General features: G+C 32.3%; 6 protein-coding genes across 15 annotated transcripts; 4 read left to right on the top strand and 2 right to left on the bottom strand.

Moving 5' to 3' along the window:
- Nucleotides 1-283: 283 nt before the first annotated feature.
- Nucleotides 284-2,162, top strand: LOC127067559 (H/ACA ribonucleoprotein complex subunit 3). The gene is made up of 5 exons (XM_051002618.1): nt 284-500; nt 650-755; nt 1,351-1,429; nt 1,528-1,570; nt 1,637-2,162. The coding sequence occupies exons 3-5, from the start codon at nt 1,376-1,378 to the stop codon at nt 1,732-1,734; spliced, it is 195 nt and encodes a 64-aa protein (XP_050858575.1). The 5' UTR covers nt 284-500; nt 650-755; nt 1,351-1,375; the 3' UTR covers nt 1,735-2,162.
- Nucleotides 2,163-3,234: 1,072 nt separating this feature from the next.
- LOC127067532 (trafficking protein particle complex subunit 10) lies at nt 3,235-10,682 on the bottom strand. The gene is made up of 12 exons (XM_051002559.1): nt 10,468-10,682; nt 9,852-10,069; nt 9,447-9,640; nt 9,149-9,344; nt 8,897-9,008; nt 8,515-8,702; nt 8,210-8,428; nt 7,375-8,138; nt 6,625-7,291; nt 6,075-6,536; nt 5,637-5,958; nt 3,235-5,499 (listed from the first exon to the last, which is right to left on the bottom strand). The coding sequence occupies exons 1-12, from the start codon at nt 10,544-10,546 to the stop codon at nt 5,372-5,374; spliced, it is 3,549 nt and encodes a 1,182-aa protein (XP_050858516.1). The 5' UTR covers nt 10,547-10,682; the 3' UTR covers nt 3,235-5,371.
- A 374-nt stretch (nt 10,683-11,056) lies between these two features.
- LOC127067541 (transcriptional adapter 3-A) lies at nt 11,057-13,010 on the top strand. The gene has a single exon (XM_051002583.1). It carries the CDS (start codon nt 11,326-11,328, stop codon nt 12,706-12,708), a length of 1,383 nt encoding a protein of 460 aa, XP_050858540.1. The 5' UTR covers nt 11,057-11,325; the 3' UTR covers nt 12,709-13,010.
- Nucleotides 13,011-13,156: 146 nt separating this feature from the next.
- Nucleotides 13,157-15,489, top strand: LOC127067543 (uncharacterized). Of its 3 annotated transcripts, XM_051002589.1 has the most exons (7): nt 13,474-13,749; nt 13,923-14,188; nt 14,417-14,575; nt 14,655-14,895; nt 15,008-15,076; nt 15,166-15,255; nt 15,346-15,489. In XM_051002589.1, the coding sequence occupies exons 1-6, from the start codon at nt 13,474-13,476 to the stop codon at nt 15,199-15,201; spliced, it is 1,047 nt and encodes a 348-aa protein (XP_050858546.1). In that variant the 3' UTR covers nt 15,202-15,255; nt 15,346-15,489. The 3 variants fall into 3 exon arrangements, with proteins under 3 accessions (XP_050858547.1, XP_050858546.1, XP_050858545.1); XM_051002590.1 differs by lacking the exons at nt 15,166-15,255; nt 15,346-15,489 and adding an exon at nt 13,157-13,429 and having other exon boundaries at nt 13,648-13,749; nt 15,008-15,130; XM_051002588.1 differs by lacking the exons at nt 15,166-15,255; nt 15,346-15,489 and having other exon boundaries at nt 15,008-15,130.
- Nucleotides 14,581-19,814, bottom strand: LOC127067538 (probable cytochrome P450 301a1, mitochondrial). 7 transcript variants are annotated; one of them, XR_007782654.1, is made up of 13 exons: nt 18,556-19,813; nt 18,241-18,488; nt 17,855-18,136; nt 17,566-17,677; nt 17,370-17,492; nt 17,142-17,283; nt 16,823-17,073; nt 16,592-16,763; nt 16,367-16,536; nt 16,211-16,289; nt 15,938-16,141; nt 15,673-15,877; nt 14,581-15,051 (listed from the first exon to the last, which is right to left on the bottom strand). XR_007782654.1 is itself a non-coding variant. In XM_051002570.1 (13 exons), the coding sequence occupies exons 3-13, from the start codon at nt 18,392-18,394 to the stop codon at nt 15,767-15,769; spliced, it is 1,800 nt and encodes a 599-aa protein (XP_050858527.1). In that variant the 5' UTR covers nt 18,395-18,488; nt 18,556-19,218; nt 19,498-19,813; the 3' UTR covers nt 15,538-15,766. The 7 variants fall into 7 exon arrangements, 3 of the variants coding, with proteins under 3 accessions (XP_050858527.1, XP_050858528.1, XP_050858526.1); XR_007782655.1 differs by having other exon boundaries at nt 14,581-14,670; XR_007782651.1 differs by lacking the exon at nt 14,581-15,051 and adding an exon at nt 15,203-15,503.
- Nucleotides 19,815-20,044: 230 nt separating this feature from the next.
- Nucleotides 20,045-25,372, top strand: LOC127067551 (uncharacterized). Of its 2 annotated transcripts, none has more exons than XM_051002604.1 (2): nt 20,045-20,243; nt 23,353-25,372. In XM_051002604.1, the coding sequence occupies exons 1-2, from the start codon at nt 20,203-20,205 to the stop codon at nt 23,978-23,980; spliced, it is 669 nt and encodes a 222-aa protein (XP_050858561.1). In that variant the 5' UTR covers nt 20,045-20,202; the 3' UTR covers nt 23,981-25,372. The 2 variants fall into 2 exon arrangements, with proteins under 2 accessions (XP_050858561.1, XP_050858562.1); XM_051002605.1 differs by lacking the exon at nt 20,045-20,243 and adding an exon at nt 22,982-23,144.
- Nucleotides 25,373-26,755: the final 1,383 nt, after the last annotated feature.

Raw genomic sequence — 26,755 nt, 5'->3', positions numbered from 1 at the left:
AGGCAAATAAACTGTTCAAAAATCGTCGAAGAAGAAAACGTACGTCCTTGCCGTTTAGAAAAAGAAAAAAACGCGAGTGAACGTCGTCAGTCTCGTACTAACAATAACACACGCCACGAGAGCCACCAGCGAACTGGCAACTACAGCAATACGTAAGGCCCAACTTCCCCCTCCACTTTTGTTTCCATCTCGCTTCTCCACGTACGCAATCATTTCTTTGCTTTATCACGTAGTACCATTCGTTTACTAGAATGTGATTCGTTAAGAGCATTAATCTTCTCCTTTTCGACCAATAGCATTGGGCCTTTTCTCTCGATGCGATTGGTGGGACCAGTCGCATCTTCGTAGCGGGAATGTGTAAACCTATCGCAAAGCGTTCTGCAATTGTTAACGTAATACGAATTTTTATAAAACAATTAAGTAACATTTGTAAAAGAAATCATGCGCGTGTAAAGCGATCGATTTACAAACGTAATATCGATCGATACGACTGAATATAGGTATATATTTATATGGTTATTCTTATAATAATGTAGTTGATTTACCATTAAAAAATTAAATCTCTGAATGTTTAATATGTCAAATTAGTAATTGACAAGAGACTTCGCAAAATCCTATCGTATAAATTCTAAGGCCCCATGTATCGCAGGTAACCAGGGATACAGAAATGCGACGGAGCGAAAGCTAACCATATACAGTAGGCACAGGCCCAAATGGGGCTTACAATGACATACATCTGTACGGAAAAGGAATACGTAAGCCATGCGACATTTTATTACGTCATAGCGTAATACAAATATTATATCTTATCATGAAATAATATTTAAATATTTCTAATACGTTCTGCATATAATTAAAAGTATTGGTTAACAAGTCGTCGCATAATCTATCATTGAAAAATTATTTAATGAATTATACTTTAATATACTTAAAAATTTTTCGCTGAAAAAAGAAAAGTTTTGTAAAAAATTTGACGTTCATATAGTTGAATTTCACACTTAATTAATCACGATCATCTGACAATGCCAAATTATTATAAAAAAACAATTATTGATACCTATAAGTACTGATAAAATATGCACAGAATATTTTTTATTCCAATTTTCTTACGTTGATCTCTTATTAATAATATTTGACATTAGTGAATTACACACAAAATAATTTTACGCGCATTCACGAAAAAGTAAAAATTTATTATTTTATAATTTATAACTTTTTGCTTTTATCGAGTTCAAAGGCATATAATTGTGCGCATGCGTCAACTTTCTAAATATTGAATGATCGACTGTGTATACCATACCGAAGCACGTTTCGGAGATATAAGTTGAGGTTAACTTTTGGATTTGTTAGAGAACTACATCAATCTGCTAGGAGAATGTATCTAATGTATTATTTAAATGAAAATGGAGATCGTGTATACACGTTAAAAGTAAGAACAAATATTTCATAATAATATTCTATATTAACTGAATAATATTTTGGTAATAATTAGATCATTCAAACTTTCCATATACATTTGTTTTTCAGAAACTTGATCCAAATGGAAAACCAACTATGTCTGCACATCCTGGTAACATTTAGATTAATATTTTTCTATAGATTTTTCTTGTATCTACATAATATTTTTTATTTCCAGCGAGGTTCTCTCCGGAAGACAAATATTCGAGAGAACGAATTACGTTAAAGAGAAGATATGGTTTACTTCTGACTCAGGCCCCAATGCCTGTATACTAATGCATCATTTCAAATTAAATAAGATGAAGATATATATTAACGAATTCATTACGTTAATAGAAATATATTGCTTATGTATCTCATCCTGCCTTCGATACATATGAAATGAAAATTTCTTTTAAAATTTATATCAATAGAATTAAATGATGCACCGTGTCATAATCGTGTTTATACTGTAATATACATCATTGTTTCATACAAATGTCTTTTATTTACATTTAATATATAGTTTGATATTATATATAAAAAAATAAACTTACTTTATCGTACAGTAGTTTTAATCAAATATATGATACAGCTTTGCTGGTAAACAGTGCAGATGAAAAAGTGTAAATTAAATCAAAACAATGTCAAAAAAATAGATAACCAAAACAATATGTGTGATTAGATGATTGAAATAAATTTGAAATACTCATTTTAATATCTAATCATATTTGTTATAATATTATATATAAAACCTATTTACAATATAATTTTATGCAATTGCACCAAGAACAATGCAAGAAGAGCTTTTTATATTTTATTTGGTACTTTGGCTATGTACACGATATATGTATATGTGTATATATTTATGATGTGTATGTTGTGTATGAGTGAGTGAGTGAGTACGTGTGTGCGTCAGAACGGTATAGTAACAAAACAATAAAAAGAATAATAATAAGAGTTATATGGAGATAAATAAATAAATTGAATAACAAGAAATTTTAGGCTTTTCGACATTTTTTGTCAGTATCTTCAACTCAAGAATTATTTTATGATTATAAAAGATAAATAATTTTGTATAATATTTTGTGAAGAATCTATAAAAAAAGACACATTGTGTTTGTATCTTGTTAATTTACATTTTATGCACCTGTGTACCATGTACATATAATATTTTCTCTTTTTTTTTGAAACAGTCACATTGGTTCAACAGTTCTATGATACAATATTAAAATAATATAATTACAATATTTCTTTTTCTATTTTATAACTCATTATACAAACATTAAATAAAACACATAAGTGCAATTATAATTTCCTTTGATATGACAACAGTACCTTTTAGTATTTCAAAACATTATCAATTTGTTTATATATGTAGATATTTTTACTTTAGCACTTTACTTTAGCATAAAAAACAAAATTATTAAATATTCTTAAGTAATAAACAAATAATTTTAGATAATATTTATATATTATGCAATGAAAAAAATGAGTTAATTAGTTTGATACAATACCAAATAAAAATATCTTCTCACATTTTACAAATGTATATTTTATACTACTATAAATACTAAATAATTTTTAGAGCTCTGACAACGTATAAAATATATAATTATCACGTATGTAGAATATTATAACATTCATCATATTTACATCTTGAATAAAAAAAGTATATCCGATCAAAACTAATCTATATGCAGAATAACATGGCAACATAAATACATCTTAATAGAACATGATTCTGTATGATATTATACCAAATTTTCGATGCAAGTACTTGTAAATGTAAATCTGTTCTTTTTTTTACATATTTATAATAACTATAAGTGCAGTGAAAGATACCAAGATACTGATTTTTAATTAAATATCTGAGCTTACATTCATGTAATCTTATCTCTCATTACAAAAACTGCTCATTTAATTCAAACTAATACAAAATTTATATCTCAATTTATTAACTATTTCTATAACTCATATATATATATATATATATATATATATATATATATATATATATATATAATATATACATACACACACACGCACGCACGCACATATAATTTGAGTTGCATTTGCAGAAATATACATATAATTCATGCTTTTTAATACAGTTATTACAATAATGTTAATTTTCAATAATCTGATTTTAATTATTACGTAAATTAATATCGGTCAATCAAATGCAGGGTATTCTAAAAAAGATTCTATATATTTGTGTGAACTTAATATATTAAGGCCATATCTGAGTTGAGTAAACAGTTTGTTGTGTAAAATTAGAATGTTACAGTTGTATAAACGTGATTCTATTTTTTTTTATCACTGGCCAATAACTGGATAATTTAGTAAAATTAATATTTTAGCACTATTAATAATACATCACTTCTATACATTTTCTAATAGGCACTACTGCTCTATTACTTTTCTTCATAATTTATATTTTTCGATATAAAGTAAAAACACAATTAATTTTTTTCTTGTAAAGATAAAGTTAATAATATAATTCATTATACTTCAATACTCTATTCTTCTAAAAGTTGAATTGCTAGTAAATAAAAAAGATCATTATAAATATCACAAAGTTTTAAACATTTGTAAAAATAAACAAAAAGAACTATAATTAAACAATGTGATACAAAATCTATGTGTAATTAAAGTGAAAAATTCCTATATTGGCACGAAAGTAAGAATATACAGATACTTCTATCTTTTTCAACGTTAATTTTTATCATATTTTTGTCACACATATACGCGCGTATACACACTGCTTTTATCGATCCTCGAAAATATTCGATGTCATGTGTACAGATTATATTTAATGAGTTTTTAGATCAATATTTAGGGCAAATTGCGAAGAAGCACTTATTGGATTAAGAATGTAACTATCATGATTGATGCAGATAATATACATTATTCAATAAAAAACTATAAAACAGTTTTATATTTTAGAGCACAGGTACCATATATCTAAATGGTAAACATTTCATTCAGAATTATACTCTAATTCTTTCCATATTAACATCAAAGTGGACAATCGATATTAAATTCACTTCTTTGCAGTAATAGTACGATAAAAGTTAAAAATATGAAAATACTACAAAATTTGTTATACCTAGGAATTATTTGTTTTCCTCAAATTCAAATTAAAATCATAGATCTTCATTTTCCGACATTATCTCACAATTACCTAATAAAAATAAATTTCATACCGATCGTTCTCTTCTTAATGCGTCATACAAATTCTTTACTTTCTTATGCTATGTAATAAGTATGGCATCATATTATAATACATAGCTCAACAGAGTAATTCTTTTAAAAAACAAATATTATAAATGTGGTTGGATGAAATAATATTATCATCATTTGAAATTTATCAAAAAACAAAAAAGTTATCATTGAACGTATATAAATTAAAAATAAAAAGATTTTTTCATAAGACATTAAATATATCTTAATATAATGTAAATATTCAATTTTGTTTACAATTTTTGTCGTACGAATCTATTAATCTAATATTAATTCTATTTCATTATCACGGTATAAATAAAGAACTTTTTCTTCTTACGTTTGTGGTTGTCTATTGTCACATTATTACTTTGTTTTTTAATAGGATTTTATAAGTAAAGCAAAAAAGAAAATGCTGAATGAAGATCGATCATGGTACAGTCTAGAGAAAGAGAGAGAGAGAGAGAGAGAGAGAGAGAGAGAGAGAGAGAGAGAGGAAGTTGTGTCTATTATTAATTTAGTTGTAATCAAGTCTCATTCAAGTAAAAGTATTAATCCTTTATACCAAGAAAAGTTTGCATGAGAAGACAATGAGGACTAGAAATTGCCTTTCAAAATAACTTTTAAATTTACTATACTGATCACACTAATGAGAACATATTCTTTGAAACCAAGTTGTATAGTATGGCTTTAAGAATAGCTTCGAAACTTAATTAGATTCTGAAGGTGCTGCAGGTAAAACATGTACTTGTTGAGCTTTACTAGCATTATACACTTGCCCTGGACTGAATGGTTCCAGTCTCGGACCTGAAGTTACGTCACCTTTACGCGTGACATCTTAAAAAAACAAAAAAGAAATGAAATTAGTATCTAGTAGCTATTACTACAAAATATGATGCAAGCTTGTCCACACATAATAACAATGTTAGGGTTTATAGAGTTCACACGTATACACATTTTGTTAGAGTACTTACCTGACTTACTTTCTACTGCAGGAATATATCGAGACAATCTAACAACGGGTAAAGGTAAATAACCGCTGGTTAGAGGCATAACATCTAACGTAACGCTCTGTTTTTCTACAATTTCTAATGAAATGATTCCTGCAGTTCGGCCACAAACGGCCCACATAGTTTGATCTGCTAATACCTCATACATTAGTTGAGGTGGAGGATTAGGATTAGGAGTATACAACATACGTGTCACTGTAAGATAAAGATGACACATACTACCAGCACGGCAAAATTCTCCTCCACCTCCGCCCGCTTCAACCCTTGAGGAGACTGTAAATAATGTCTGAAAAACGTTATATGCGTGAATTAAAGATTACAGTGATGTATACATACATATATATATATATACACATACGTATAGTTAGTTAATAGCAGACTTATAACATCTCTTGTACTTACCACATAATCTGTGACATCGAAATTACACCTATATACACTAGAAGCTTTTTCTATTTTTTGCAAATTATGTATATGTAAAGGATCGTCATTTAGACAAGTATTACTTGTTTCTTCGGTGTCATTAATTGGTACATATTTTACACGAAAATCAGTCTTAATGGGTACTGTAGCTTTCTCATCTTTGCCAACTTCAACTTCCCACATAAATGATACATTCATTCCACTACCTACCACTAACTGTTGACCAGCAGTTGGATTTAAACTTTTAAAATTTAAATCCATTGATGTATTTGATGCCAAATGAGGATCAGATAATTGTAAAAGTCGACTTGTTAACCCTGTAACAATTATTTGAACGAATTTTCTCTGCTTAGCAGTATGCAATTTCATATTTGTCATTAAAGGTGGACCAAAGTGCAAAAGGATACTCTCTTCTGTACCCCATGGACATTGCACGCTAAGCTGAAAAAATAATAGCACTTGCAATGTGTATATTTCGTATTAGGAAAGTCTAAGTCTATTAATTCTAGTAATTAATACAAGAAGTTACTTTATGCTCCATAGAAGAAGGATCTTTTTTGGGTGGGAGCTCTGCTAAAACTTTTAATCCCAATTTTATCGTTTGAAATGGTTCACACGATGGCAGTGGCGTTTCTAATTCTTTAATCATTACTGCTTCCGCGTCATTTAATTGTATCATTAATCCTCTAGATGCACGTAATTTTAATTTCATTTCTTGTGTTATCCTCATACTTCCAGTTGATATAACTAATTCTATATCTTGAATAAGCCCAGCCAATAGATCTCTTCCACATTTCAAAGAAATTACTGGTTGGGTTTTTGCAACTTCATAGCATAGTCGTGGATTTAGAATTGGGGATAAAAATTCTAATTTCTCTTCAATAACAAGTGACAATTGACCAACTTTGTAAAATCCAGGACAATCAACCCGCCTGGTCAATGTAAATATATTTATACCTGGTTTCATAACAAATTCAGCACACGATAACGATTTGCTAAAGTCACCTTTCATATTTATCGAAGCTTTTCTATGTTTAGCGCTATCTGAACGTCGTACCACAGGCTTAATATTTTTATACATAACACTAGCAGAACCTATACTTTTGTCTTCTTTACAATTCAAGTAGGAATATACTTGTAATAATGCTAGACTTGGATCAAGTGGCTTCATATCTTCTATAGTACAACTTGACAACCTGATTATAACATTCGAAAAAATTCAAAAATTTTAGATGTCTTATATATGTTCAGTCACTAATAAGTAAAAATAAATACTTACAATTGTATTGGTGGCTCTGCTGCCACTTTTGAACCTTTTTTTTTATTTGGAGCCAAAGGTTTTTGAACTTCTTCAACAGAAATATATGCACCTGTACATTTTATTTCTCTAGGAAACAAACTTTGTACACTAATCACAATATTAACTACACAATCTTGCACTACTTTGTCCATTACGTTAACTTCCATACTGAGTATTATAAAAGAGTGTCCAAATTCTGTGAGTAATGGCTGTGGCAAAGTTAACATCTTCATATATCCTAACATTTCTTCAAAATATGTATTACGTACAGTAATATGAAGTATATTGGTACAAGAAATCGCAGCACAGATCTCTATATATTTCTCTACGTCGTCCATTCTTTTATAACATTGTGCTAATTCTAATTGTGTTTGTGCTGCTAGATGATACCATCCTTCATCCATATATGTTTTCAAAGCATCAGATAAAAATGCTACAGCTTTCTGATTTTCTCCTAATTCACCATAGAATCTCGCTAATTCTTTGCCTATTAATCTAGCTGATCTTATGCGTCCAACATGTTTATAAGTACCCATAGCTAACTCTGCATGCTCTAAGTATTGTTTTTTAAAAACTTCTTTAGACGATAACGCTTCCTTCAATTTATCTATCGGAGTTGCTTTTCCTTCCTTCTGTGGTTCTGAATCTCCCATACCTGCTATAAGGTAAACAACTGTGTGGAGTTGTTCGCTAGTTGGTTCGCTACCAGGCATGAGACCACATAATTTTCCTAATGCTCCTAACTAAACAAAAAATATGATCACATGAAATAATTAAAACACTAAGTAAAATATTTTAAGTTTACAAAGTTTACCTTATCCCGTGCAAGGGCCCATAAACTCGCGGTATGTAAAGAGCAAAGATCCAACTGTTGATTGTTATCTATGCTATAAGCTGATAATTGACATGCTTGCAACACTTCTAATGCACACAAAAAAGCCCAACACTCAACAGATCCTTCTGGTCGTTGAATTTCTAGAATTTGTAATTCGCTCAGTGTATTGTGAATAAAAGATAAGCATCGCTGTGCAACCTGCAGCCAAAGTCAATCCTCAGATTAAAATATTTCGTTACATTCGAGAGAAGAAAACGATACGAAGGAAATTTCATTGCACGAACCTCCCATGGCTTTTTAAGCAACAAAAGCATAGAACATTGTCTGCTAAATAAATAACTTCTAAAATCCAGCAATGACGCTTTGCATTCGGCTAAGAGAAATCTTAAATGATGATTAACGCCATTACTTAAATTTACACCAGCCCAATTATTAAGAGGTGTTTGGAATAAATTCAGCCAAGCTGGTGTATCTGTAAAAAATAAAAATAATAGTGCGTACAAACGAATACCGTTCAATATCGATGAAATTCAATTATTGATAATAAATTTAGTACAACTAGTGTGCAATAAAAAAGATATTAACAAAAAAGAAATAAATAAAGCTTTTAAGTATGAAGATAAATTAAATTACATTCTATAACTTAGAGGGACATTTCAACTGTACCTCCTACATTAGAATTTAATACGAATTGTGTAAAGAGAGCATCCAATTCATCATATTGTACCAACGCTTCGTCGTATAAACCCAACATTTGCAACACAAATGCAAGTTCTTCCTGAAACATTGATATAAAATAAATTAATTTTATATAATCACGTTATTTTTAATACAAATATTTACTTGTTATTGATACAATAATTAATACGATTAATCCACATATAAAAAAATAGGATTCATTAGAACATTAAACGTTACCTGTAAAAGAAAATAATGGCAAAAGTTCCAACCAGGAAGATTCCGACTTTCTCTCTGTTCTCTTATAATATCCTCGAATCGAGAAAGAGTTTTGTCATACGCGGTAAGCATCAAATGACGAATACGTCCGATTAATCCTCTCCAAGTTTCCGTCGAACGAGATTTATATTTAATAGGATTTATTACAGCAAAGCATCTATTATAATGACATAGCAAATAATAAATACAATTATCTAAATAAATATAATTACCTAAAAAAAGAGACATTTTATTTCCAATTTAATACGATTTAAATTACCTATCACCAGCTTTTGAAGCAAAGTCACTTCTAATCTTATCTAAAACAGTAGTTCTAGGTAATAATTTGGTACTTTTTTTTGGATCATATGTTTCCACTATAACGATCATCCAGTCTTGAATGTGATAAGAAGATAATATTTTCAACCAAGCATCTATGTCATCTCTCACACTTGTTTTATAAGCGTCAATATCCTAAAATTATATTTTCCACGTATTTATTATGTAAAAAGTATAAAGGACCAAGAAAAAATAGTATATACGTATATACACACGTATATCCGTACGTATATATACACGCAAGCAAGCACACATACGCGCGCGCCACACACACACACACACACACGATGCAGGCACGCACGCACACGCACACGCACACACCGCGAAATATTTTAATTTCACTTACAGTACATTCACTCCAATAAATGTGTAATACTGGCTGATTTATGAGATGCCAATCTTTTTCATTGGGCAAGATATCTCTTGAAAATGATACAAAAGATGCTCCGAGTTTAACCTGTTTAATAGGTCTGCCAAATGACCTACGCCACTCGACCGTGCTCTCAGGAATAGCTTGAAGCAAACTGTTCTCCAAAGTAGAAAATAATTCTTCATCTCCAGCATCTATAGTAATTAAAAGTGCTTCGTAGTAATTCATATGCAAAAGTCATAAGAAATGAAAATTATAATTAGAAACGCAAGAAAGATTGGCTATAGATTATTTGTAAAGATGCTTCATTTCTGACATCTCATGTCAAATGCTTTTATTGAAAAGTGGCTACACATTAATCAGCATATGTTTTTTAATTTTGCGATTACTGCAAGGGAAGGAAAATAATTCTTAATAGAAATCATTATTCGAGTATGATAAATGTTTAAATTCGTTATAAAAAGTATTAAAGCATCAAAGAAAAGTGCTAAGATATCGAGCTCGTATCGAAAAGGGGGCGTTGATAACTATAATCATTGATGATCGTCATTGTAAAGAGGTTAAGTGTAAACATTCATAGAAACGAACTTACTGGTGACGATAGGTTTGCTATCCATGTAAGAATTGACCCTACGTTTACCATCCAAAGACGACTCTCCATTGCAATTCATTTCTACGAACACTTGATTGTTTCACAAGCTTGCTTTCAATCATTACAATTTCCCGTCAATTCCGTCGCTTTCCACAAAGAGCCAACAGCTTTGTCAACGCGAACGACGATTTTTTAAGTACCTTAAAAGTCGCAGTAAGCTAAACCATGAATTTACTTTCTCGTACGATGATCCTTTTAACTGAGAAAAGTTAACTTGGAACGATACGCCACTTCGCGCCACATTTTCAAAGTTGTCACAATTTCCGTCGATAAAATCGCGCGCGTCGATATCGATGACATAGTAAATTAGCATGTTCAGTATTAAATATTTCCTGTTGAAATATATTTTATAATAATCTATATCTCTCTATATGTAATCTGTCCACTCATGTCATTTCAATTATGCGATTATGATGATTTTTATTTTCACTCTTTTAACGTTACGATTGTAAAGTATTCAAATGTATCGACAATGTCAAAAATCCCTATAGACTAACAAGCGGTCTATGATACTAAGAAGCACGCAGTGTATTCCGAATAATCCTAACCTTTGTTTTGTGCATGCTTACAGTTTTACGAACTGTTGAGTTTCCTTGTTGATGATTAAACGTTTCACAAATAATTTCACAAAAAAGACATTCGATAGGCAAATGAATATGCCCGTATTTATATGAATCTATATAACAAACAATTTCCTATAGAATATGGTATTTTTGGAAGTGACAGACAGAAAATATTAGTCACCGCGATACATTTCAATATTAATACTGACACCTATATTGTATTACATTGAAGAGTATGTCAGGAAAAGGTAAACAAAGTTCTAAGAAAGCTGTTGGCAAGGTACGCGAGTGTGGAAAAACTGCAGAAACATCTGTGCTTAATGCCGACATGAGTCCAAGCGGAACAGAATCTATAATGTCAATACCTATTTTAAAGATAGCTGATAATAGTCGACATCTTCCAAGATACGCTAGTGTCTTACAGCGTACGACAGAAGATAGCGTAGGTATGGAAGATTTGGATGCTTTACAATTAGAACTGGAAACCTTACTTTCTTCTGTCGTAGTAAGACATAGAATGCTTCAGGATGAAATAGCAAGTTTATCTTCGGCTGAAGAACGTAGAGATAAAAGATCTAAAAGTGGGAAAGGTTTATCGCTTCTGGATAGAAAAGTTAGAGAAGAAAAATTTAAGCCCAAGGAAATAAGCACCAAAACTCAAACTTCTGTATCTACTAAACTTGTAAAACAAAAAACATCTGGAAATTTAGGAAACCAAGCAATTCCAAATATACACGATATAGGAAAGATCGAAGGATCTAAATCTGATGCTCCAAAATTATTATTGCCAAAAAATGATACGCCTAATAAATTTTGGGCTTCTGTAGATCCATATTGCACCGACATTATGCCAGATGATATCAAGCTATTGGAAGAATTAATTGTAATGCATAGCGATCTAAGTGAATATAAAAAAATCCCACCATTAGGTCGTCACTATAGTTTACTTTGGGCGCATAATGATTTATTGCAAGAAGAAGATGCAGCTAATCCAAACAGAGAGAAAAAAAAAGGTCGTACGGACGTGTCTCTTTTGGTACCTAAAGGAGATAAAAAAATGAATGGCATTGCCGGTCCTTTAACACAAAGGCTAGTTTCTGCCTTACTAGAGGAAAATGTATATGTTGCAAATAATAATACAGATAACAAATTATTTAGAAATAATGATCCTCCAGTTCTTAGAGATTTAACAATACAAAATTCAATGAATTTGGAAATAAGAATGCACAAAGAATTAATAGAACAAGGCATACTAGATTCAGATGGGCAGAAAAAGAATCAAGACGACGACGAGATACTTACTGAAATCAAAAGATGTCAACAAGAACTGTCCGCTCTGTCTAATCATAACGTCACGCAACTAAAGAGATTGTTGAACCTTGCACAGGAGGAGAGTAAACGACAGGCACTTAAAAGAAGAATTACTGCGGCAGATAACGAAGTGATAGAAAATTATAAAAAGTTAATCCTTTCTAAACAAAGAAAAATACCACTAACAAAAAAGGAACAAGAAAAGGCTTGGATGTGTTTGCGCGAAAGAGAGAACTTATTGAATCAACTTAATATGCTACCACAAAACAATCTTGATACTTTGAGTTTTTCTAATAGTTCAGTTTAATTACCTATGAACTTGATGTAATATATTAAAAAAAGACGAGTTGTAAATTTATTGCTCATGATGTACACAATACACTCTTCATTGAATCATAATACATTTTATATATAATTCATAATCTATATACTTCTTTCTCAAGCATACAGATTGTATACTTAAAATGATTATCCATGCACAATTTACTCTTATGAAGAACATTAATTGTGATTGGATAATTATTTGTGTACACGACACGACATAATAATTGCGACTATATAAGAAAAAAATTGTGTATTTGTATATAGTATAATGTAATTATAGAAAAATCCTGATTTGTAACTATTTTCAAAAAAAAAAAAAATGGATTATAGCATTATTTACCTTAAAAAGATCTTATTTATAAAGTCAACGTACAAGTCTGTTTTTTATATCACATATCCATTAAACAATAATGACATAAACTAGTTTTATCGAGATTAAGAGGAATGAAAGTTAAACGAAGTATTCTATATACATAAAATATATGTACATACGATGGTTACTTTCACAATATTAAATTGCTATTTTCTTTTGATTAATATAAATGGAATCTTTATAATGGCGAATGTCGAAGTGTAATAAACATAGCGAAACGTAAACAAAAGTGCTAATGGATGATCTCATTACGTATTAATACTCCTTGATAGATCAATCTATTAAAGAGAGTATACACGTAGGATATTGTAAGCACGTTTGGAATATAATGGTACGTAATACTTCAATACAGCACAGTGAGTGTAGAATCGTATAATGACAACTATGTCGAGTAATTTAGCTAACGCTTTTTTCCCTTTAGAACTAATTTTAAAATTCTTTGCACTCGGAAATTTCGAAAATCTTCCCGGAAAACTAAGCGCATATTTCAGTAACTTGTATGTAATAATTATCTGGCTTATTTACTTCAGCATTTCCATTTATTTGCAGAATCACAACTTCATTTGTCAAGATATAATAGGTTTTATAATGTTCAATACTAAATTATTTACTATGATGATAACAGTGATCGGTTCGCAGTATTATAAGCAAGTATGTTATTTATTATTTCAAACTATCGAACTATTCCAAATATTTATATTAGAAATTCACGTACTACCAATTAGATGTTTTGTTATAATTCCACATTTTTTTTCATTACGATTAATGAATAACTTATCAACGGTTATAGTTAAGAATTAATCCATTTTTTTATTATATTTTAGAGATGGAAACGATGCTTGGACAAAATTACTATGATAAACGATACACTGGAAAGACTTCATATTCCAAATAAATATCAAAGTTTACATAATAGAATAAAGCGTAATATTCTCATATGGATATTAGTTTCTGTCAGTATAAATATAACAGAATTATCGTGGTACAAGGATAGCTTAAAAGAGATGAAACCATATTTATTTTTATTTATAATAAATCATTGTTCAGTTGCTAATAACTTGATGGACCTGAAATATGAATCTTTTATTTGGTACGCGTTAACTAATAATTTTGTAAAAAAAGCAGTATTTTAGAGAAACTATTTCCTTTTTTTAATGAGTCACAACCGATATTTTGTAGAAAATAAAATTTTAACTATCGATCATCGTAGAAAATCGTTAAAAAAAAATTTTATCTCAACGGAATGAATTTAACGAATGAAAATAAAAATCAATAATTTAGTACTCGCACAAACATATATATTTTTTTGTATATATAGGTATACGGCGTCGATCTTTGAAAAAATTAACAAATATATTTTACATTTAACCACGAACAAAAATTCAGAAGCAACACGGATAAGCACAGCTTTCAAAAGATCAAATTACCAACGTTTCATTGATACTCCTCACCATAAACAAAGTCTATTAACAATAATGTAAATATGTAACAATTATTGTTTATTTATAACTTTACAAAATATCTCTGCTTCATCTATTGAAAATATATTTCCAAAGGCACGTACACCTGGAACTTTCAAAAACATGTTATGAATTCCACGAAACGTTCCAAATACAACTAACCACTGACATGATGACTCAATTTATATACGTACTGGGATTTGTACAGGCACAGCATACATATTTTTCATTCAAATTATCGTATATATTTGATTTTATACCCGTAGTATTGTCGATAGCTATATCATTCTTTAAAGTGATATCTCTAAATAACACCATCGAAAAATGTTGCACAAAGGTAATAACAATGATAGATAAATGTATTTTACTCGTTTTCAAAGTAATAAATACTTTTGAAAATATATAAGCAAGCTAAGCTTGCGATAATTACTTTATACAATGTAATTTAGGTAAAACATACTGAGCACGCGCTTCATATTTTGAGAGATTTCACCTACGATTCAGAAAGACAAGAAGAGGTAAGGTATTTTGCCAAAACAAATTATATGAACGAACATGATAAATATCGATGACGTTGTAACTGTCTATAAAATTTTGTGTTCTATAGATTTTCCAATTTATTCTACAAATTACACAAAAATGACTAAGGCTTTCCGGGCTGGGTCTATTTGATTTTGGCCATCACTTCGTTTACAAGGTCAGTAATCTTAACAGATTTAAAATTGCAATCTTGCTTTGGTTTACATCAATTATTAATGAATAATTTATTTAAAATGAAATTTTTCAGTATTTCGTGATTATGATAGATTGCATTATTATCATCGAGCAACTGAATGATTTCTCAAATTATCCACCGTAAACGTTCCGTAACATCTATAAAACTATCGTATATCATCGTTTCCGGCTGTAAGCATAGTGAAATCGGTATCTCCTAAATTGTGCTTTCTTTCAAATAAATTTGAACGTTAAAAGGTAAAAATTAAAAGTTAATATATAACATATTTTTATTAAAATAAATAGTAATAGTAATTACTGAACACACTTATAACTGACAGAACGTAGTAGTTTCCATATAAATACAACACTCGATAGAATTAATATAATGCCTACTTACTGTTATTTCCTGCATAATTCATATTCCTTAACTCGTAGAAAAAATTTTATAACAAAATTATTTTGTCATATCCAAGTATGTAATAATCGTTGCTTCAATCTCTATCGATAAATCGAAAACGAAGAGGTTTATCAGGTACATTCATCATGTAAAAACTGGTTCCAATATCGGCGTAATTATACTCAATTTTGAACTCCCGGACCAACTAAAAATATATACCCAAAGTGACAGTGTATGATGGATTTTTCAGCATTTTCACGTTTACCTTTGCCGTAAGCAATGCCATTTTTATTTCAGCCATATGTCTTCCCAGGCAAGATCGTGCGCCATGTCCAAATGGTAAATAACTATATTCTTGAAAATCATCGTCCACTCGATTCGTTAACCATCTTTCCGGTCGAAATTTCTCCGGATCTTCGAAATTTTCTTCGCGTTGTGACGTTATTTGACTGGCCATTATTACGAAAGTCTAAAGATTTGTAATATTTTAGAGTGAAAAATGGATGCAAAGCGAAAGAAATGCGGCATATGCGTTTACCCCTTTTGGTACTGTATATCCATGGAGACATATCGAATTTGGTAATAGTCTGGTAATGTATGGAAAAGCAGGTCGCAATCTTGAATTGAAAAATGTAACCGCGTCGTAAAATTATTCAAATTAGATATTTTTATCGATATGAAAATATTATGATACCTCAGACTTTCTTTCAAGCAAGCTCTTAAATACGGCATGTCTTGCAAATTAGTTTCGGTTATCGAAGATTCCGCGTTAGGAATAACAGAAACGATCTCTTCGTATAATTTCTTCTGAACTCGGGGACTCTTTGCCAAGAAGTATAAAAGAAACGCTTCGCAACTTGTCATCTAAAAGCACGAGACATAGAGACTAATTTGATTATTTTTAACGAATCGCCTTTACCGCTTGAACTCCCAAAATTGCCATGTCCATCAATAAGGTGGAAACATCATCGGGATGAAGACGTTGAGCTAACAACAACTTTTCTAGAACAGATGAAGTTTCCTCGGAACAAGACAACGGCGATCGGGTTCGAAACATATTTTGTGCTTGACGAATGTATTTACCTATAATACTGAAATAAAATCAATTAATTTGATATCACAGAATGATATCAAGCTATGAGTGGCTCACCCATCGATAACATCGCACGCCGAAAAAAGCCGTTTAGAAAAGGGAGTATCAAAGAATCTCCATACTTGAAAACCAGTTTCGCAACGGCTCAAATACTTGTGAGCGGTCGTAAGCGCATCGATGAATATTGCTGGCTCCGACGTAGGGTTCTGTCCTGTCGAATCGAGAAATCCAAGCTTCTTATCGAATATAAGGGTGAAGAAACATTCCGAACCCCAGCGAGCAACGTCTTCATTGAAATTATTAGGGACCTAATCGTTCGTAAAAATGTTCGTTCTAGCAGTTGGATTTGGAACCCGTTTGAAAACTACATACGTACTTCGTCCTGTCTATTACGTATTTTTCGTATTTGACCTATGAAATCTTCGGAAACTATTTCAAGCTTTCTGAAAAACTTTGGATCTATCTTATTGAACGGTTTGTGTACTTTTTCTTTCAATTCTAACCATTCCGTACTTTGCCTATAATAGGAGAACGATTTTTTTTTTTTTGCCAGAAATACATACATATACATTTAACGATATAGAAACATATGTACAATACTAACATTGAAAAAGCACCTGCGAGACGATATTTCCGATAGTGAAGACGATAGTGCTCGAGAACATCGATACCACTACGAATAGGCGTATTGCCTTCTTGTTTGAAAACTTCTTCTATATGTTCTGGCCTGATGTGCGAAAATAAATTCAGTATTTCAATAAAACAATATCTTTCACCTGTACGAATAATTGTGCCATTACCTATGAATCATGACGATATCACCGGATAATGGACCACTGAGTCTTACGATACAACCGTATCTATTAAAGAGATATTTAACCGGCGTAATGTTGCGATTCCAACTTAATCGTCCTAAAATCGCAAATTTACAATAACTGATACAACGTGCTAATCGTGATCGAATTTCTTTCAGTCAAGAAATTAGTCAAAATTAGCAATGCGGAAGAAATGACTAAGAACGTTAAACGTGTCGTGTAAACACGAGTCTTTCGATAGAGTCTCCCAGCTCGAACTTTTGACGGATCATACCCTGGCTGAATCTGTTGTTTAGCAGACTGGAAAACAGTTGCGTACCGAAAATCGGCACGTATTTCCAATATTTTTCCCAAAGCTTCATTATCATGGGACCTGGTATCTGATCGAAGGATAACGGAGCTCTATCTTCGATGGTTGGTCGCAAAAATTTACTCGGTATTTCAAAAGTTTCCGACATCACTTCCGCACTCGTTGACTCCATCAAAGGTAGCGTGTCATCACGATTTAAAGTTTCGCTAACGGCTGACGCTGCGTGAGATTGAGCCATACGTGTCGCTAAAGTATCATTAAATGTGTTTACAAGTATTAAACAGCAAATAACAAATTATTGCAAAAGCAATTAAATTAAAATCGATGATAATAAAAATGGCGTAACTTACATATAACTTCATTGGTATTTATATCTATACATCTTTGATTTTCCACGTTCGACAATACCGGAAATTTAGTAATTCCACGGCACGTATTACCGTTCATACAAAATGGATAGAATCGGAGGACTATCGCCGAAGGTGACAATACTCGGCACATCATGATTTAGTCAAAATGAATTTTTCCTTTTTTTCTTACGAAGATCAGAATTACAACGTTAAGCAGGCAAATTAGGCAGAAAATTTATCAAGTATTCCTACGTTACATAAAAGAAGATTTAACGAGTCGATATCTAACAAAACTACGTAATTAAATTTACATACCTGATATATCTTGCTCTTTTAAAGTGTAACATGTATTATTTATGCGTTAATAAAAATTGATAACGAAGCTAGTAATATGTGCGAACAAACTCGGTTGCCTTGGTAACTAGCAAACAAAGTTCGAACTTTCACATTGTATCGTAAGAATATATAATATATAATATTTCTTCCTTTCTGGACATGTGCATGTAATAAAATAGATATATAGATACGCGCGCGCGCGCTCGCGCGCCCGTGTCACGTTTGGCTGTAAGAATTATGCGCAGTAAAACGAGTTTCTTTGTACACATTATGAACAGTGCATTCAACGTTATTTTGAACGGTATATCGCGAGCATTGTATCGAATTCGCATATACTACATGGCGTAACACGTGTAAACACCGTGTACTCCCAAGTACAACCGTCGGTACATTATTCCATCCGATAATATACCAATGGTTAACATTGATCGATCGATAATTTTACAGATCGAAGCCACGATTAATGGATCAAAGGATTTCGATCGAGGTAATGTAAGAGAAAACAATTTAGCAACTTCGCTATAGTCTCTTCCATTGAATTTTCACCATCCCGTTTGTATGCACGAGTCGTAATAAGAAGTAAAAAGTCAACGTCATCTGTTATTCTGTTATTATTTCTTTTCCATATTCATTCCTGGCAATCTACGTAATAGAAAAATGGGTATACATATGTATATGTTTTCATATTCATAAAAGGTAGGTACCCACGAGCGAATAAAAAAAACATTTGATATTAGCGACCAAGGTCTCCAGCTCGTTAATAACTTATACATACGTACATATGCATTACAATTCGTCTCATTGACGCAAAAAGAAAAAACGATATTATTGAAATTTCATGGAAAAAGCGTCGAAAGTGTGAGAAGCAAATAACTGAACTCGTTCAATTGTTTAAAATAAAGAAAAAAAAAACGAACGTACGTTGTAGGATTCCAAAGAGCAAGGCCGCAATATCCGTCGAATTGGAATCGAAGAAGATTCTTGAAGCTAAAGTCAAGAGCGGTCAAAGCATAGATAGAAATTTTCTACGTACTACGTAGTACGTCAAATGATTTCCTATGAAAAATTCGAAAAGCGAGGAAAATATTAATAATCGAGCGATCGCATTTATCGGACGCATGATACGTGCTCGAAAATAAAATTTTGCGAGTATATCTACGTCTTGCGCGTTACTACAAAGGAAAGAGCACGCGCGTGCAGTAAGTCAATTACGTTTTCGAAATAATTCTTGACGACATCGGCGAAAGGACTGATTTTACGTCATAGATCTGGCGAGAGATGACGCTCCTAACGTCACGTGACCTTTTTATGTATATAGCGAAGCTTATATTATCGTACGAGAACGGCGCTGCTAATCAACGTCAACGATTTTCCACTCTACCTCGTCCTCTCCATAACTGTGACTCTTACCCAATAATCTGATCGAACGATTGTTTTTTTTTTTTTTTTACGAAAGGCACTAAGAGGGGAAGAGATATTAGGAAGTCCAATCACGCACGTTTTTCTTACCTCGCGTGAAGCAACGCGTTGTGACAGTGTAGTGTAAGAGTCCGAAAAAATCAGCTGGCCCGTCGCTTCTTCGTAGACGCATCGTTAAATCCACGAAATCGAGCATAACCCTGAACAATGAATTATTCCGACATCACGTCGAACGTCGACAGCAGCAGGTACGAATAACTGTTATTTTCTCGCTTTCTCTTTCTCTCGTTTCTCTTACTTTTGTCTCCTTCTTCGTCTCTCTTTTCTCCTTTAAGATCCTTCGGATAAGCTCGTCGTAAGTTAATAAGTTTGAAAACGCGTGACACGCATTCTCCTAATACAGCTCCTAAGAAACCGCAGAGGTGTTGGCAAATAGTAAATTAGGCTGATTCATGGTCAAACGTATAATCCTATTTCGTAGCGGTGCCTGTTTCGTAGAAAAATCGTTCGTCTACGTCGGGTGCATCGAATTAGTCATAGCCTATGACGAGGATAAAACGTCATCCAGGATATCGTATCGCATTTCCTACGCGGTTAAATTCAATTTGACGAGCTACGAGGGATGAAAAAGATATGTCGAGTTACATTGTATCACAAGATAGCAGCAAGAGAGAATCGAGAGATATCCAATGATGTGGCTTCTTCGAAATGAGGCTATGCCACGTGAATTCCTTTACCTTTCGGATATATATACACACACGCACACGCACACGCACACGCACACGTTTTTTTTTTAGAACCAATGACATATCCTTTTACGAAAACATTAGAATAATTTTATATTATTCCAGTTTGGATTGCGTTCCAAATTTCGAAGGAATCAAAATCTCAATCTGTGATTCAAAGTAAACATTACAAAACGTTGCCGGAGGCAAGAATATTGCCCCAACTAGGAAGCTCTTTAGATTCCAAATCCAAAGTTCGTCGGAAGGATATTATAATTCGTTACCTTTTTAAGCGAACTCATCTTCCATTTGATTGTGTAACGCGTCGAAAATAAAGTTTGGGATATACCCTGGCTCGTGTAACAATTAAAGAAAAGACCGAATGTTAAAAGGTGAATCGTGCTAGACATAGTTTCGTTCGAACGATTAACAAATTTGCTTTTAAATAAATATGATGATTTTTCGTTTCCTCGCAACGAATTCTGATGTAATCTATGTCCCTAGATGTACGAATATTTGATTTAAAGTTTATTTTTACTCGAAAAATGTAAAAGATAAGGCCGATAACAGTTTCGCGATTAAATCATAGGAATGAAAAAAAAAGGTCAGTGAGAGATATAACGGAGAATAATGTTTCATTGTGCAAATGTAAAAGAAGCGTAAAAAAGACCCGAGGATTTAAAAGTTAACGGAAGTGTAAATGCTCTTTACATCGTCGAAATTCAAGGTAACGAACGTGGAAGTCTTTTAAAAGGATGCTCTCGACGATTTTCTTCAATGATCAGAACGACGGATGTACGTAATATTCGGTCTAGAGAATGAGCTACCCTGAAGCCCTTATTATGAAAACTAATGAGGCCTTATTAAATCTATATTACATAGTCGCGTTGGGTCGATGCGATCTGCGTGCAACGTTGCCGAATGATTAAACGAGTTTAAATCTCTTAAAGTTTTATCTTTGACGCGCGATATCGTAACCACGAATTAAAAACGTTAGATTGGAGAAATATAAAAATAGTTATAGATAATAGAACGATTTTATATATCTAAGATTACGAAGCACTTTCGATACACATACGAGATCGATGCCTGATATTCGTATAATACACATATGATCGTGTTCGAGTGACATCAAAAAAGAATAAATAACGACTTCCTTCGTAAAACCGATGAATTTCATTAGTTTTAGTATTGCTGAACGATTGTTATCTCATTTCGATAAAGGCTTTATATTTATTTAAGAGTACCGGACAAAATATTCATAAGATATTCTTTCGATAATGATAAGAACGTGTTATCACGGTTTCGTACGAGCCTGGTGTATCAAATATAAAAAATGAAAAATAACAAATTGCATGTAATAAATGAATTAAAAAGTTCGTAAGTTAAAGACAATCTCACATTAAGTAAACATAGTGCAGTCCTATAGCGATAGACACAATTATTCATAGTATAGCATAGAGCGATAACGAGTGCTCGTGTACTCGGGAGTCGTACGATCGCAACTACCACGTACTTCGTTACATGTATATACACGTATATACATACTTCCTTCAATAGATTCGAAAATTTAGAGCGCTATTCAAACGGCTAAATTATTTCTTTAAACGTATAGTCGAGCGAATTCTCGACGACAAATACGAGAATGGAAGATGGATAGAGATACGCAGAATGGCGAGTCATCGTGCACGATGATGAGGAAAAAGTCTTGTAATAGATAACGAGTGAAATCTTCGTTTAATGTTTAGACGGAGAAAGAGCAAGGTCAAAGTCGAACAAGTGCAAAGAAGGACGCATCGTAGGAACGTAATTCGACCATCTATCTGCATATCTATTATATACATATGTAGATAAAAGAAAAGTAGACTCGTCGATATCGATTCATTATGTAAGATAAACAAGTATGTAAGCACGGAGGCTACGACCGATGACGTTCGCGCCTATTCAAGGGACGCGCGTCGGTCAAAGGTGTCTCCGGAACACGCAACCCGTGCTATATCGTGCATACTTGTTTCCCCTTTCGATCGAAGACACAATCCGCACGGAAATATGGAAAAATGTTTTGTCAATTTCATTATCATACGATATCCGTTATTATGTTCCATTCGATTCTAAGTCCAACGGAAAAGGTAATGATTTAATAACTGTAACGATGAATATGAATGATTAAAAATGAATATGGAAAGTGTAGGAGAGATAGGAAAAGGTAGATTTGAATTTGCATATTGAGTAGCACGTGATTGGGTACGTATGTGCGTATACGTTTATACGTAAAAAGGCAATGCTCTTTACAACGTTCGATAGAACACGACTCTTGGCGTTGGTCGAAGCTCGAGTCGATGTTCGCGGTCCTTTTGTAATGTTGTAACGGAGAAATCGTCGGTGTGCGTGCGTCTAAGAACGAGTTAAAATGTTGCGTATGGGGTAATATTTTCTTTCCATGATCTCTCTCTCTCTCTCTCTCTCTCTCTCTCTCTCTCCTCCCCAACCAAAAAAAATTATCTTCATTGTGGCGGTACGTCATTCACTTTTGAGCGCGCTATCACGTGTGCGCGCGTGAGGAGATGCGCCAAACGTTGCTCCCTTTGAAGCAAAGATGAAAGTAATGGGATAATAATATTATGTGTTGTAGGACGAGTCTGCGTAGAATCGCGCGGCACGATGAGCCAGAGTTCAGTTGCGCGAGCATTCTGAACAGCATGGAAAGATTCGTCAAGACCGTCAGCGAGATGGAAGAAACGATCTTGATACCGAGAAGACTGTTGGATCTGACCGTTGGCGATGCTGGTGATACGATTCGTTTGAAAGCCGGCAATAACGTGAAAGAAACGTTAGCCAACACGGACTTGTATCGTTTGTATCACATCGTCAATCAGATGAAAGTCGAGTTGCTTTGGTCGAAGGAGGATCGTGCCCAATCTCGAGAAGAGGAAGATGCCGATAAGTCGGTCCTTGCTTATCAGACGAGTACGGAAACAGCCAACAGATTGGGACACGCTCGTTGTCCAAGCACTACCTCGATGCAAAGCATACAGAGCGCATCCTCGATCACGTCTTCTCTCTCGTCCGATTCCGAGTCGGAAATCGGAGTTGAAAATGATTCCAGTCTAGAGAACGAGGAGTGCATCGATCTAGCTAATTCCATTGCCAACAATTTCAGACATCATTTACGAGGACTTCATCGTAGTATCAACAGGATGACGGATGTTGCTCAATATCTTGCGCTCCGATATCAAGTCGACGTAGATGGCCAAATCTGATTTGGTAGCTGTTCTATGTTTCGATAAGTTTAACGACCATTGATCGCATTAAGTCGTTTATAAACTTGAAACAAGTTTATCCTACTTTTGTCGACGCGCGAACATTCAGATTATTCAAATGCAACTTCGAGTTTAACGATCGAGACTAAGTGAGACCACCTGACCTCAAATTTAACTTGGGACGTCTCACTTGGTCGCACTTAGTGAGAAATCATATAAGATTTTATTGTTGAAACTACCTAAGTAATTACGTTGTTATCGATGAATTTTATATAACTTGAAAAGTGCACAGGAAATATAGTCGGATAGATTTGGGCTTCTTTTCTCTGTCGTATGTTAACTCGTTGTGAAAGTTTATATGGCCAAATGGCTACGAAAAATACGTAGTTAACGTCGATTGGCTCTTTAGGAAAGAGTATCGTAACGTAGATTTTTTTTTTTTTTTTTTTTTTTTACAAATGGTCGTTGCTATCGAGACATTATTATTTTTTAAATTAATGGAATATATTGGGAGATATTGATAAACCGTGGGAGTTCATCGATATAAATATTTTGTGTTAAAAATTTGCTGTTATTAAAAAGAAACGGACGTAAAACGGGAAAAGGAATTCTTCTTCTGGCACGATTCGTAATGAAAGTTCGTGTCTTGATTAGAACATTCGTAAACTGCTAAAAAGGATGCAAAGTTATTGCATTGAAATTATTATACGCGTTCCAACATTTCTACCAAGATTACCGGCGAGCTAAACGAACATTCCATATTTACTATATAACATCGTTTCAAAATCGTCTAATTTCACCTTGTAGCGAGCAAAATCGAGAATGTAGTAAATTGAGTAATATGTATTTGAAAATTCAATTAAAGTCCGAATAAATGAAGCAAAAAATACACTATAGGCTTTTCTATAATTTAGCAAATATGCGCATACGACAAAACGTCAAAGTGTGCAATTAAATTTTATGTACAAAAAAAACTATATTTTTCTTTCTATAAATCTCGTACAAAGTACAATGCTGCATTATGGAAAGATCGCAACTTCGACGACGGAGTCAAACGGGTTACTTTTAAATGAAAGTACAATGATACAAATTTCAATTTTATTACTAGTTAATATAATTAACACTCATGCGATTTATTGTATCGAAGTGACATGTAAAATCGCACGATCTGTTTCGACTGTAAACAAAAATATCAATCAAAATTGCGAATGTGGTCATGTAAAATTATTTATGTAAGAAAAACTATTGAAATTTGACGCTTTCTTTTCTTCAGTTTCGATATAACCTTTTTATTTGTGCTTGTATTGATGTATTCTATGTACATAGATATGGCCTTACTGTTATTTATTTTCCTAGTACTATTAGCTGTAATAAAGGCTTGTATATCTCTAATTTATATTTACTTCTAAACAATTGATGGAAGTTTCAGTTGTATGCTTACATACGTATATGCTTATATTTATTTCTATCGTTTCTAATTTATTGTATTTTACTACATATTTCTTTTGTCATTTTTGCAATGTTAGTTGCGTAATATTATTGTTAAGAGCGATTATAATCGCAAAATTAAATATATATTTATTTAAATACTTATGAAGTGAAGAATCGATTAGGTTAGAACAAAATAATCGTATCAATTTTGATTATGGTATTTTATTTCATCCAATAAACGCTTGCCGCAAATGTTTTTTATTATATTATTAATACCACAAAATGATATTTCGATACAAAAATGTTATGTACATATGCATATACATGCACACGCGTGTGTATGTGTGTGTAGGAAAAAATCAATGATAATTATTAATTAATCATTCTTGATTCAAATTTTTATCAAATTTTCATGCATCGGCTGTCGCTACGTCATCATTGAATAAAAAATAACGTCGCTCTCTTTATATTGATACACAGGAAAATGATAGTACATTAAACGAGAGCAAGAAAGAAACATGCGCAGATTATATTTCTCCGAAGGTAAGTTACTTGGAAAGATTAGTTATATGTACTTGTATAAATTTTATTTTTGAATTGAAGGGAAAATGAACATGTCATCGTTACCCTGTTAGAATTCGCTCGAAGAGATATTATTAAAACAACGGTAACACAAATGAAAATAATCAGATGTCGTCTTTAAGTACGCACAAAGTATTGAAACACTATTAAAAGGATTATAACAACCACGAATGATCTATACGATTATGCATTGTTTTAAATTATATTATTTTGTTTTTTTCTGACAAAAATAAATGTGTAAACTTCGCGTGTAATAATATCAAATTTTTTGCAAATACATTTATTAAAAAATTTTATAAATCTTTTCCTGCACGTTTCGGAATAATGTTCTTATGTTTTAATTCTCCCATATGACTTTATTTATGAGACACCGCATAAATATCGTATTCAAGGATAACAGATTAATTCTTAAGTTTCATTATACTTTTTATACTTCATTATGTTTCGTTATAAAAAAAATCAGTATTACGATAAATTGAAATTGTATCTAAGATGAAAATGGTAATTAAAAAGAAGAAGAATTGTGCGTATAATAAATTCTGTCATCGTAAATGATGTATCACATCATTTTATATTTTTCTATTTGTTTCTCATATTTATTTTTATTTTTTATAACAATGATTTAAAAAAATAACAATATTGTATGTTACAGATATGTGCTGCGCTATGTTCGTTTTAAAAAAATTCGATAAACATTCTATCCCGAAGATAAAAGTAGTTTTTTTATGAAGAGCAGATTTGATATCGTTTCTGAATTTTATA

The sequence above is a fragment of the Vespula vulgaris genome, chromosome 11 (genome assembly GCF_905475345.1).
Source record: "Vespula vulgaris chromosome 11, iyVesVulg1.1, whole genome shotgun sequence".
NCBI classification, from domain to species: domain Eukaryota; kingdom Metazoa; phylum Arthropoda; class Insecta; order Hymenoptera; family Vespidae; genus Vespula; species Vespula vulgaris.
The sequence above is the reverse complement of the archived record's forward strand: the minus strand, read 5'-3'. Positions and strand labels throughout refer to the sequence as shown.

Bases quoted from the DNA above. Each gene is read 5' to 3' on its own strand.
- LOC127067559 (XM_051002618.1), top strand. From the start codon at position 1,376: ATGTATCTAATGTATTATTTAAATGAAAATGGAGATCGTGTATACACG. The intron at 1,430-1,527 runs GTAAGAACAAAT...TTTGTTTTTCAG, and splicing joins ATCGTGTATACACGTTAAAA to AAACTTGATCCAAATGGAAA. The intron at 1,571-1,636 runs GTAACATTTAGA...TTTTATTTCCAG, and splicing joins AACTATGTCTGCACATCCTG to CGAGGTTCTCTCCGGAAGAC.
- LOC127067532 (XM_051002559.1), bottom strand. From the start codon at position 10,546: ATGAATTGCAATGGAGAGTCGTCTTTGGATGGTAAACGTAGGGTCAAT. The intron at 9,641-9,851 runs GTAAGTGAAATT...ATATAATTTTAG, and splicing joins TTTATTGGAGTGAATGTACT to GATATTGACGCTTATAAAAC. The intron at 6,537-6,624 runs GTAACTTCTTGT...TTATTTTTTCAG, and splicing joins CTTCTTCTATGGAGCATAAA to CTTAGCGTGCAATGTCCATG.
- LOC127067541 (XM_051002583.1), top strand. From the start codon at position 11,326: ATGTCAGGAAAAGGTAAACAAAGTTCTAAGAAAGCTGTTGGCAAGGTA.
- LOC127067543 (XM_051002588.1), top strand. From the start codon at position 13,474: ATGACAACTATGTCGAGTAATTTAGCTAACGCTTTTTTCCCTTTAGAA. The intron at 13,750-13,922 runs GTATGTTATTTA...ATTATATTTTAG, and splicing joins GTTCGCAGTATTATAAGCAA to AGATGGAAACGATGCTTGGA. The intron at 14,189-14,416 runs GTACGCGTTAAC...TTGTATATATAG, and splicing joins AAATATGAATCTTTTATTTG to GTATACGGCGTCGATCTTTG.
- LOC127067538 (XM_051002569.1), bottom strand. From the start codon at position 18,394: ATGATGTGCCGAGTATTGTCACCTTCGGCGATAGTCCTCCGATTCTAT. The intron at 18,137-18,240 runs GTAAGTTACGCC...ATGATACTTTAG, and splicing joins AAATACCAATGAAGTTATAT to CGACACGTATGGCTCAATCT. The intron at 16,764-16,822 runs GTGAGCCACTCA...ATTTTATTTCAG, and splicing joins GCGTGCGATGTTATCGATGG to TATTATAGGTAAATACATTC.
- LOC127067551 (XM_051002604.1), top strand. From the start codon at position 20,203: ATGAATTATTCCGACATCACGTCGAACGTCGACAGCAGCAG. The intron at 20,244-23,352 runs GTACGAATAACT...TATGTGTTGTAG, and splicing joins TCGAACGTCGACAGCAGCAG to GACGAGTCTGCGTAGAATCG.